Consider the following 12,942-nt stretch of genomic DNA (forward strand, 5'->3'; position numbering starts at 1 on the left):
ATCCTGTCCATTCTGCCCACAATCTGACCCAACCATGATGTCTACTAGTGTGCATCAGTTCATCCAAAAGACATGAGCAGCTCTCATTTCATTCCTAACAGGGATAAGTTAGTTTTATCATCCATCCGTACCTCTACATTTATCCATCACCCCTAGTAGCAGGAAGGAGCACTGCTATGGTAGGAAGCATGCCAATACCATAGTAATATTTAGAATCCACCTTGGACAGCATTGGTTGCACTGTTGGAATAGTTATTCTCTTCACTATCAGAATACACAGGGGGAGTTACAGTGAAAAAAAGCACTCTTAAAATTTGAGCAAGTTACTCCCAAGAGTCTATGCAAACTAGACATTTAAAATTTTAAAAATCATATTCAAAATATCTGTTGTAATACCTACAAGTGGGATACATGCATGAAATAGCTATCCATAAGGGAATACCAAATACACACATCTAAAGCACTTCACTGAATAGAAAGCCACCGCAAAAATTCTCTATCCAAACAAGTGAGAGAAAACACAATAGCATTCTGGCAAACCGTGTTCATCACAGAGGTGTTAAAGTCTGACGGATTTTACTGTAACCAGAATCAACACAAAAGTCTACTCTGTTATTGTTAGTTTATACAACTTTTACATTTATAGAACACGTGCAGACTGTCTTGAGTTAATGCTTCATAATTCCAGAGTGCACATGTCAATGACGTTTCTCAATTTTTCTCTTTATTCATTTCAACACATTTGGGATATCTTTAACAAAATGTTTTGGGTCCAAAAAGTTATGAGTCCAGTTTGAATTCACCATTCACAGCAAAATCACTAAGAAAAAATAGGAATGTACTAGTTTGAACACAGTTATTTTTTTTGCAGATACATTGTATGATTTTGCATTGTGCACTTTAGGTAGTAAAATACCTGGAGTTGTTATCCATGCTGCACAACAACTCCAGGTAGACAAATACCTGGAGTTGTTGTCCATGCTGCACACATGACAAGTTGGGTACATATAATAATGTTAGACATTTGATCTGTTCAAATGGTTTAAGGAACAGTATTCATGTAAAAATGTTGGCCAATCATTGTATTGAGTTGGAGTAGCTGCCTTGTGACACCACTCAATACTTAACTGTATAGTTACTGTACAATTTTTAATTGAGAAATGTCATTGACACTGTTCTCTGAATTATACAGTTACATCAGTACAAAAACTCCTTATCCAGAATATATGATAAAATTAATAAATTTAAACAAAACAGACATAGAATATAACTTAATTTAGTAATTATTTTAGCTCCATGTGCATAAGCAGAGTGCACTGTATAAAACGTTTTCATAAACAAAATAAACTATTTCAATTAAATGTTAACTTTATTATGTGCCACAGCTATAAACCTATTTTAACTAATGTTTTCTACTCTTCTCTGTCAGATGGCTGATGCACAGCAGAAACAAATGGAGCACGAGAAGACAGTGCTCCAGCAGACATTCCTGACAGAAAAGGAAATGCTTTTAAAGAAAGAGAAGCTAATTGAAGATGAGAAAAAGAGGCTGGAGAGCCAGTTTGAGGAGGAGGTGAAAAAGGCCAAGGCTCTTAAAGATGAACAAGAACGCCAGAGACAGCAGATGGAGGAGGAGAAGAAGAAGCTTCAGGCTACCATGGACGTAGCCCTCAGTAAACAGAAAGAAGCTGAGAAAGAAATGCAGAACAGGCAGAAAGAAATGCAAGAACTGGAGAAGAAGAGAAAAGAACAGGAAAAAATTCTTGCAGAAGAGAACCAGAAATTGCGTGAGAAGCTGCAACAGCTTGAGAAAGCCCAGAAAGACCAGCCCAAAAAAGAAATTGATATTCAGACTGATAAACAGGGGATCATTAATGGTCGTAGTGCTGTTGAGTTAGATGGCGTGGACAAGAAACCAGATCCAATGGCTTTTGATGGCATTCGTGATAAGGTAAATGCAAGCAGACTTTTTGACCTTGGTCTTTTACCCAAGAAGGAATTTGACAAGCTCAAAAATGGCAAAACCACTGTTCAAGAGCTTGGTGAAACTGAAAATCTAAAACAAATTCTTAAAGGAAAGAATCCCATTGCTGGTGTCTTGACCCCATCTAATCAAAAAATGTCAATCTATCAAGCATCAAAAGAGAAGATGATTACCCCTGGCACAGCCATGGTCCTTCTTGAAGCACAGGCAGCCACAGGCTACATTTTAGACCCCATCAAGAACCAGAAACTTTCTGTTAATGAGGCTGTCAAGAAAGAAGTGATTGGTCCTGAACTCCACAACAAAATGCTTTCAGCTGAGAGAGCTGTTGTTGGCTACAAAGATCCATACAGCGGTGGGAAGATCTCAGTCTTTGAAGCCATGAAGAAGGGTCTGGTAGAACATGATCAAGCCATCAGAGTTCTTGAAGCTCAGGTTGCAACTGGTGGTATAGTAGATCCTATCAACAGTCACCGTGTACCCCATGCAACAGCCTACAAACAGGGACAGTATGATGCAGAAATGAATAAGATGATGGAAAAACCCTCAGATGACACAAAGGGATACTTTGACCCCAGCACTCAGGAACCTTTGACATATTCTGAACTAATGACAAGATGCACCACTGACCCCGAGACTGGTCTGTTACTCCTGCCAATCACAGACAAAGCTGCCCAGTGCTCTAGTATGTACACTGAGGAAGAGACCAAGGATGTGTTCAGCAAAACAACTGTCTCTGTGCCATTTGGAAGATTTAAGGGAAAGACTGTCACTATTTGGGAGATAATCAACTCTGAGTACTTTACTGAAGACCAGAAGAAAGATCTTCTCCGTCAGTACAAGACAGGAAAAATCACAATCGAAAAGATCATTAAGATTGTAATTACTGTGGCCGAGGAGAAAGAGAAGAAAAACGAAATCACCTTTGATGGTCTGAGAGCACCTGTCCCTGCTACTGAGCTTGTGGAGTCTAAAATCATTGACAAAGACCTGTACAACAAATTGCAAAAGGGCAATAAGACAGTCAAAGAGGTCTCTGAAATGGAGCCTGTCCACAAAGCACTGAAGGGTACAAACTGCATTGCAGGTGTAGTCATTGACTCGTCCAAGGCAACAATGTCCTTCTATGAAGCTTTGAAGAAGGACATGATGAGGGCAGGACCTGCCTTGAATATGCTTGAAGCTCAGGCAGGAACAGGCTACGTGGTTGACCCTGTTCATAATCAGAAGTACACTGTTGACGAAGCTGTCAAAGCTGGTGTTGTTGGTCCTGAGCTGCACGAAAAGCTCCTATCTGCAGAGAGAGCCGTTACAGGTTACAAAGATCCTTACACTGGAAAGACTGTCTCTCTTTTCCAGGCAATGAAAAAAGACCTCATACCTAAAGAGCAAGGAATCCGGCTGCTTGATGCCCAGATGACTACTGGTGGCATCATTGATCCGGTAAAGAGCCATCGTATTCCTCATGATGTGGCTTGCAAGAGAAGTTACTTTGATGATGAAATGAAGCAGGCTCTGAGCAGTCCCACTGATGAGACCAAATGCTTCTTTGACCCCAACACAAAAGAAAATGTCACATACGCACAGCTCTTCAAAAGATGCGTCACTGACAAGAAAACTGGTCTCCAACTCCTGCCTCTTTCTGATAAAGCAATCAATGCTAAGGAGGAGCCAACATACAGTGAAGCCCAGACTAAAGAGGCTATGACTCAGGCAACTGTGGAGCTTGACTCAGGGCCATTTAAGGGCAGGAAGATGACCCTGTGGGACATTATCAACTCTGAATATCTCACTGAGGAAGAGAGACTTGACCTGCTCAGACAGTTTAGGTCAGGAAAGTTTACAATTGAAAAGATAATTAAGATTATTATCACAGTTGTAAATGAGAAAGAGGCCAAGAAACAAGAAAAGTCCAGCTTCAAGGGACTCAGAGCTCCTGTTCCAGCAAGCTCTCTATGTGATTCCAAAATCATTGACGAAGAAACCCTTGACCTCCTTCAACAAGTCAAAATAACACCTAAGCAAGTCAGTGAGAATCCTAGTGTCAACAAATACCTCCAGGGCTCTGACAGCATTGCTGGCATCTACCTAGAACCCACAAAAGAGAAAATAAGCATTTATCAAGCTATGAAGAAAAAGCTCCTTCGGCACAACACTGGTCTTTCACTTCTTGAAGCTCAGGCTGGATCTGGGTTCATTGTAGATCCGGTAAGGAATCAATACCTCTCAGTAGATGAGGCAGTGAAGTCAGGCCTTGTTGGTCCAGAGTTACATGAAAAACTCCTCTCAGCAGAGAAAGCTGTCACTGGCTATAAAGATCCATTCACAGGCAACAAAATCTCTCTCTTTGAGGCAATGCAAAAGGATCTAATCCTCAAAGAGCATGCCATGCCCTTGTTGGATGCACAAATGGTCAGTGGGGGAATCATTGATGTTGTAAACAGCCACCGTGTCCCCACTGATGTTGCATATCAGAAGAAAATTTTCAGTAAAGAAATTGCCAAAACCCTGTGTGAACCATCTGATGATAACAAGGCTTTCACAGACCCAGAAACTGATGAGAATGTAACCTACAGACAGCTTAAAGACAAATGCCACAGAGATAAAGAAACAGGCCTGTGCATGCTCCCACTCTCCAAGCCTCAGTCTCCAACTGTTGTGGAGAAGACATACCTCTACACAGAAGAACAAACTCAGAGTGAGTTGACAGACACTAAAATTGACATTCCAATTGAGGGCCTTTCTGACAAACCAATGAACCTCTGGGATGTCATGAACTCAAATTTGCTTCCACAGCAAGAAAGACAGAAGCTCATGGATGAATATCGCTCTGGTCAAATCACTAAAGAGCGGATGATCATCATCATTATTGAAATCATGGAGCAAAGAGAGATCATGAGAACTGATAGCCCAATGTCATATAAGACCATAAGGAGAAGAATAACAATTGAAGAACTCTACAATGCTCGCATCATTGACTTGGAGACATACAACCTTCTTAAACAGGGCAAGAGAGATATCCGTGACATTATGGAGATGACCAGTGTGAAACAGTATCTCTATGGCACAGGCTGTGTAGCTGGGGTCACAACTGACTCAAGCTCCAAGATAAGCATATACCAGGCCATGAAGAGAGGTTTTATTCAACCAGAAATCGGCCTCAGCCTCCTGGAAGCACAAGCTGCAACAGGATTCATTGTAGATCCAGTAAAGAATGAGACACTCACTGTTGATGAAGCTGTTCGTAAAGGTGTTGTTGGCCCTGAGATCCACGACAAACTTCTTTCAGCTGAACGAGCTGTTACAGGATACAAAGATCCCTACAGTGGGAAAGTCATATCCCTTTTCCAGGCCATGAAAAAGGATCTTGTGCCAGTGGATTATGCTCTAAAAATGATAGAGGCACAAACTGCCACTGGTGGTATTATTGATCCCGAATTCCAGTTCCACCTGCCAGCAGACGTTGCCATGCAAAGAGGCTATATCAACAAGGAAACCAACGAGAGACTGAATGATGATGTTAAAGGATTCACTGACCCTGTCACTAATGAGAAAGTGTCATATGCTGAGCTGCTAAAGAGGTGCAAGTTAGATGGTGGCTTGCGCCTGCTCTCCCTGGGAGACAAGAGGCTGACCTTCAAGGGTCTGAGAAAACAGATCACAATGGAGGAACTGCTGCGCTCACAAATTATTGACCAGCAGACCGTCACTGAACTGAATGAAGGCCTTATTTCAGTGGAGGAGGTTAGCAATAGGCTATCAAGGTACCTTGAGGGCACAGGCTGTATTGCTGGTGTGTTTTTGGAACCCTCAAAGGAACGTTTATCAATTTACCAGGCCATGAAGAAGAACATGATTAGGCCAGGCACTGCATTTGAACTCCTTGAGGCCCAGGCAGCCACAGGGTATGTCATTGATCCAATCAAAAACCTCAAACTGACTGTCAATGAAGCAGTGAAGATGGGAATTGTGGGCCCAGAATTCAAAGACAAGCTTCTCTCTGCTGAGCGTGCAGTGACAGGATATAGAGATCCTTATTCTGGCAGGACAATTTCCTTGTTTCAGGCCATGAAAAAGGGGCTCATCCTTAAAGATCATGGTATCCGTCTCCTGGAAGCCCAGATTGCCACTGGTGGAATCATCGACCCAGAGGAAAGTCACCGTGTGCCAGTTGAGGTGGCCTACAAACGTGGCTTCTTTGATGAGGAAATGAATGAGATCCTGACAGATCCATCTGATGACACCAAAGGCTTCTTTGATCCTAACACTGAGGAAAACCTAACCTACCTCCAGCTGATGGAGAGATGTATCACTGACCCTGACACAGGACTGGTGCTCCTGCTGCTCAAAGAAAAGAAGCGGGAAAGGAAGACCTCCTCCAAATCCTCAGTTCGTAAACGCAGAGTTGTCATTGTAGACCCAGAGACAGGCAAAGAAATGACTGTGTATGAAGCCTATAGGAAAGGGCTCATTGACCACCAAACCTACCTTGAGCTTGCTGAGCAGGAGTGTGAATGGGAAGAGATCACAATGACATCCTCTGATGGTACTGTAAAGTCCATTATCATTGACAGGAGGTCAGGGAGACAGTACGATGTTGATGATGCTCTTTCTCGTGGACTTATTGATCAGAATGCTCTTGATACATACCGAGCTGGCAACCTGTCCATCACAGAGTTTGCTGACATGCTTTCTGGCAACATGGGAGGCTTCCGATCACGCTCGTCCTCTTTTGGTTCCACCACTGGTTCCACCTACTCTTCTCCCATGAGCCCTATACCCTCCATGAAAGCACCTGCAGTTATTTGGAATGACCCAACAGAGGAGACTGGCCCCATAGCAGGAATACTGGACACAGACACACTGGAGAAGATCTCTATCACTGAGGCAATGCACAGAAATGTGGTAGACAATATCACAGGCCAGAGACTGTTGGAGGCCCAAGCCTGCACGGGGGGAATAATTGACCCCACAAGTGGAGAAAGATTCTCAGTTGCAGATGCCACAGAAAAAGGCCTTGTGGATAAAGCCATGGTTGACCGCCTTAACCTGGCTCAAAAAGCATACAATGGATTTGAAGATCCGAGAACTAAAGAAAGGATGTCTGCCTCCCAGGCTCTAAAGAAGGGCTGGTTGTATTATGAGGCTGGCCAGCGTTTCCTTGAGGTCCAATATCTGACCGGTGGACTTATTGAGCCCAGTGTCGAGGGCAGAGTGTCACTTGATGAATCCATCAGGAAGGGCACAATCGATGCCCGCACAGCTCAGAAGCTGAGAGATGTCAGCGCATATTCTAAATATCTAACATGTCCAAAAACCAAGCTGAAAATCTCCTTCAAAGATGCCATGGACAAAAGCATGGTTGAGGAAGGATCTAGTCAAAGGCTTCTGGAAGCCTCCTCCCAGTCCAGCAAAGGCCTCTACAGTCCCTACAATGCCAGTGGTCCTGGATCTGCATATGGCTCTCGAACTGGCTCAAGGACCGGATCCCGAACAGGCTCTAGAAGAGGCAGTTTTGATGCTGGCTCTGGCTTCAGCATGAACCTCTCCTCCTCCACCTTCACATCCTCTTCTAGCTACAGCCGCAGATTCTGATTAGCTAGTTCTCTTTCTAATAACTTGTGACCTAGAACCATCAGTACTAATGCACTTTACAGTTGCATTTCTAACAGGAAATAATAGTTACAGTAACAAAGAAAATATAATTTATTTATTCTACTTTGCATGTGGTCACAAATTGAATTGAAGAATTGCCTAGGCTATTGATTTTTTTCCATGACATCTGTTTAAACATTTGCTCATATATAGAGGAACCAAGCATTACAAGACACATAAAATATTAAATTCTTTTTTCTTAGTACTGATTGCAAGTCAGTTTCTATTTTTCAAAGCAAAGCATGACATTTCTGCAGTTTTTTAAGTGACTTTAGTTTTCATTTTACACTTGTTAAAATGATGCATACTTGTGCTTTATGAAACTAATATATACTTTGTTTGTCAGACAGAAATATTTTTCCAGTAATCCTTGTTTTCTTTGAAATTCAAGAATATTTGTCTATTTTTATCTTTTTTGAAAGTACTAGTAATGAGACACCAAATGTCAATAGACTTCTAATGTTTTTAACTAATAGATATATATACATATGCCTTCAAAATTTCTGAATGTTTGTATAGAGTATGGACAAGTACATGTCCATGTTTTTATTTTATAAGTTGCCTGGGTAACTGTATGCTGTACCCAGTGAATCGCAACACCTGTGAGACACTACAAAACAAGACACTACAAGAATGCAACGCTGAAAAGAAGAGCCAGAATTAAAATTATGCAGACTTTCCTGAAAGCAGTTTTACATCTGTCATTACTTTGTGCCATTCAGTGAACTTTTGCTTCCTTTGAGTTCACTCCAACATTGTTTCATATTCGACCTCAATCAAGTGTTCCGGGTAAATCCCAAGATGATGTCAGACTTGATCCTGCTCTCCCTCACAGACCCGTCTTCTGTTATTTTCATTCTTGTAAGTTGAAATTATTTATTTTAATTTTCCTTATGTTTGTTTTATTGTCTGCTTGCTTCATTTGATTTTGATCACATCTCAAAGTCCAGATTAGAGCCATTTTTTCAGCTATCTCACACACTACCAACCACAATGTGACATCATAAGTAAACTTTTTCTGCCCAGATCTCCCATTACTGCTTTTTTTTTTAAAAATCCTCTTTGTTTTTCACAGCTGCCCCAGTCGTTCAAAATCCAACATCCGAACACAGATACACAGTTGGGCGGAGCAGTCGATCCCCTCACCTTGGATGGATTCGTGAGTCCTGGTCATCCTCACACAGGACCACAGGTACAGTTCAAAAACATGTTAAATATTTTCATTTTCATTTCATTTGCAAAAACATACAGCCAATTTCCATCTCATTTGTTTATAATTTTAATTTAGTTCAGTTTTTCTTGCTGCATGTTTTGGTTAATTTTGGTATGTTTCATAGTTATTTTCTTTTGTTTCTAGATCTGCCATTGAGTATGTCCTTTCTTCCATTGTACATCACACTTCAAGAAAGCAGAGACTGAGCCAACACCATCTTGGGATACCTTTATAGGAACACTCTTCATTCATTACCCCTTTTTCATGTATTTATTACTTGAATGCTAATAGTGATATATGTGTTTGATATATTTTTTTAGAAACCACTTCCAGGCCATACACACCTCTGCATGTACAATTAATTTTAATGAGAATTATCTATAGCAATACAACAACATATCTTCAATTAACTGCTCTACTGAGTCTATTTTTGTATTATCTCTGACTGCAAATTCAGTTCCACCAAAGTGCCTATGAGAAGAATTTGGCGAATTGACATGTTTGACACAGCACCACATTGTATGAATGTATGTATTATATCAAATTAACTCAAACAGCTCAAAGTTTTATTTTGCCTATAGTTCTTTTTTTCCACATCAAGTATTTCTGTTATGCATCTTCCAAGTGTTTTACTTCTATAAGTCTTTTTCATTTGTTTTCATTATGTTTTTGATATAATGAATTTGACTTGCATGTTTTACTAACTTTACAAAGGATATTGGGGGGGAAGTGTTCATGTAAAATAACAACACCTTCAGTTGTAAGTGCGCTGATTTTGATTTTTGCATTATATAGATATCACAGACTAACTGGTTGGTTTTGCTTATGGGGCAGATGCTGCTTTGAATGATATGGTGAGGATTGTAATGTATGTATACATAACACTATGTTGTAAATAAATTATGCTTTGAAGGGGCACTCTTGTCATTTATACATCATTACATATTAATCTGTAGCTAGGTTTCCTCTACTGCTGTATTAAGTTTCAGTAACACAAATGGGAAACTTGTAATTAAGAAGAAGACATGTCAAATAATTTCATCCATCCATGTGAAAGCAAATCAGTGTCACATCATTACAGCTGAAGAGCAGCTGGGTCAATATATGATTGCAGAACTTTTTGTAATATAGTTGACAGGTATCATAGTTGACATTTTTGTTTTTTTCAGGCCTAAAATCAACATGGCTTCCTATAACCAAACATCACATGATATTTTTAGAGAAAGATTCTTCTAAATATATATACAATTGAGTAAAATTGAAATTGAAACTTATTTATAAAGATACTGCGGTAAACTTGTTGATGTGATAAATCCACACTTGACTCACACATTACTTTGTAAGAAATGACATGTGGAGCAGGTCATGTGATTTGCAATGAACACACTTCCTTGAGAGGTGTTTCTTTTAGTGGATAACTTCGTTGAAAGTAAATTTCTAGGACACAGATCGAATTTGTTATTTTCCATATAAAATTTGATATATTGCCAAAAAATAAATATCTGTCATGATGATCTCAACTTAATAAAAAGAACACAACAATTGTCAAACAGTTTTTGAGTAAGCTCATTTTATTGTTGTTTCACTAATTAGAAGGTGGTTGATATTAAATTTGAGTGGTTATTTAGTTGAAATTTTAGTGATTTCCATTCATTTTTTATTAATGATTGTTTCCATAATAATTATGGAATTTGTGAAGACATGATCATAATGAACATAAAAACATTGTTTTTTATTTACTTTAAATAATAATGCATGCATGATTGTCCCATGGACTTCAAAAGTCCCTCAGTTATATATTGACCCACCTAGTTATGTTGTTATATGGGGAAATTAGATAAGGAAGTGAAAGTTTGACCTTTTTCACATAAAGGTTAAAATGAATATTAGTGTATTGTGTATATCTTACAGGTACATGTGTAGTACAGATGTGCAGGGAGGTTAGACTTTTTTGAAAGTGATAATCAGGGCTTATAAGAGAAGAAGTAACTGGATTAATGCTTAAAGATCTCTATAATAGTATAATTTAGATACCTGAACCTGGCTTGATAGTGATGTGAAATTTTCCCACTGTCAAAAGCAGTATTTGACCATAACGGGGCAGCATTAGACCAACCTACACTTACAAAGCCAGCGACTCGGGTGAAACACACCTGTACTACAGTTTAACTGAGGCCTGTGTGTATAATCTATCAATCAAATTTTACTTGTATAACTCTTTTTAAGCAAATCAAATCTGATTACACAAGGTATTTATCAGATTAATGAGGGTCTTAACTAGATTGATAATAACCTGTATCCTGTTTTTTCTCCATAAAAGGATGTTTCATTTTTACACCTGAATAGTGTTGTAACCAAGGGGAACCATGAAAACAGCTTTTTGAAATGACTGTTACACTTGTGGGTTAACACACAACTCCTTTATACTATATACATCCGTATTTTGCTCTATGTGCCAACATTAGCCCCTCGGTTTAATGGAGGAGCCTGCCAACAGGAGCAACAGGGTTTTCACCTCCCTGAATTCTTCACTCAGCTCCCTTGACTACTCTGATCAGACCCCTTCCCTCCCAGCTCTGCCTGTATCCGAGGCTGATGGCAGGGAGGTAAGAGCACAAAGTACAGTAAAAACACTCAATATTAAGTTGTGAATGAACAGTGTCACCTCAAACAAGTTTAAATGCTTCAAGAGACTGACACAGACATCATTCTGTATATTTTTGTCTCACTGGTTTCTTGCAGGATACAGAAAATACTTTGTTTGGAATACCAACACCTATGTCACAGGATCAGACAAATGGGTATGCTATTGAAAGACTCATTCCTTCTGCTAGAGCACCTCAGTTATTATGTATCTGTGTCCTTGATTAAGTGACACATTTTAACATTTCTACAAATTACTCTCCTTCATCACATATAAAGGCTCACTTGAAGAAGCAGTAATCAAAAGAAATGAATGCCTGCTCGGTTAAAAGTGGCCACCAATAGCCAGATTAAACAAAACACACTGTCTGTGACGACGGTTGGTCAATTGTATCAGCTTTGTAGACCGGTGCATCTGCTTTTGCCAGTAACACAAAGACCGAGCTATGAACTGTGTAGTAATCACGCAGTGTAAAGCATCTAATTGAAACATAGTGAAACAAGACAACAGGGTTTCCAGCCCAACAGTCAGAGAGAACAGATGCCCCTCTAATGAGACATTTTTAGTACCGTTTCAGCCGAGGAGCCCTGGTTATATATAGTCACTTGATAAGAATAATAATTCTTGAAGGCTCATCCTGCTGCAGAGCAGGTCATGCTGTAGGATTTTTAGTGTGCAGCAAAGTTAGGAAACAGATATTTGTGGTACAAACTGATCCAAGCAGTAACAGCAAACATGATCAGAAAAAATGTGATTTCATCAGGCAGATATTAAGAATTGCATATAAATATTACAAGACAACTGATCCATCTCTGTATAAAGTTATGAATAATAAAAGCATTTGATTGCTGACATATACCACTGGTCAAAAATTTTAGAACACCCCAATTTTTTCCAGTTTTTTATTGGAAATTATTCATGTTAATACCTCATTGTACTCTGAAATGAAATCATTGAAAAAATAAACAAATGAAATTGTATCTCTCTCTCTCTCTCTCTCTATATATATATATATATATATATATATATATATATATATATATATAGAGATAGATAGATAGATAGATAGATATATCTATCTATCTATAGATAGATAGATAGATAGATACCAATTTAGAAACCAAAATGTATTCTCAATTTTTGACTCATTGAAGTAACATAGTGTGAAACAAGACAGATATATCTGGCAGATATAACAGTTCAACACACTCATGGCATTCTTTCCACAATAGAAATCAAGTATTCTTCAGAAAGTTCTTCCCACCTCTGTTGCAGAAGTTTCCATAAATGTGTGGCTCTTGTAGGTTGCTTTGCTTTCACTCTTCTGTCCAGTTCATCCCAAACCAGTTCCATGGGGTTTAAGTCTGGAGACTGTGCTGCCACTCCATGTTTTCAAGCCTACCATCTTGTTCTTTTTTCCTAAGGCAGTTCTGACATAACTTGGAT

At 39.4% G+C, this 12,942-nt stretch overlaps 1 protein-coding gene across 16 annotated transcripts in view; it reads left to right on the forward strand.

The window, feature by feature from the left end:
* The window catches only part of plecb (plectin b), a 214,155-nt gene that overhangs the window by 181,797 nt on the left and 19,416 nt on the right, over positions 1-12,942 (forward strand). For 14 of the 16 annotated variants that reach the window (XM_051957222.1, XM_051957224.1, XM_051957223.1 and 11 more), the window contains one exon: positions 1,430-8,325. In XM_051957222.1, coding sequence (XP_051813182.1) covers positions 1,430-7,579 — 6,150 coding nt within the window. In that variant the 3' untranslated portion in view covers positions 7,580-8,325. Of the gene's footprint in view, positions 1-1,429; positions 8,326-8,714; positions 8,832-8,996; positions 9,769-11,317; positions 11,459-11,594; positions 11,654-12,942 lie in introns of those variants that run through there. The other 2 variants (XR_007945569.1, XM_051957231.1) reach the window with 2 other exon arrangements.

This window comes from Acanthochromis polyacanthus, chromosome 12, assembly GCF_021347895.1.
Source record: "Acanthochromis polyacanthus isolate Apoly-LR-REF ecotype Palm Island chromosome 12, KAUST_Apoly_ChrSc, whole genome shotgun sequence".
Classification (NCBI taxonomy): domain Eukaryota; kingdom Metazoa; phylum Chordata; class Actinopteri; family Pomacentridae; genus Acanthochromis; species Acanthochromis polyacanthus.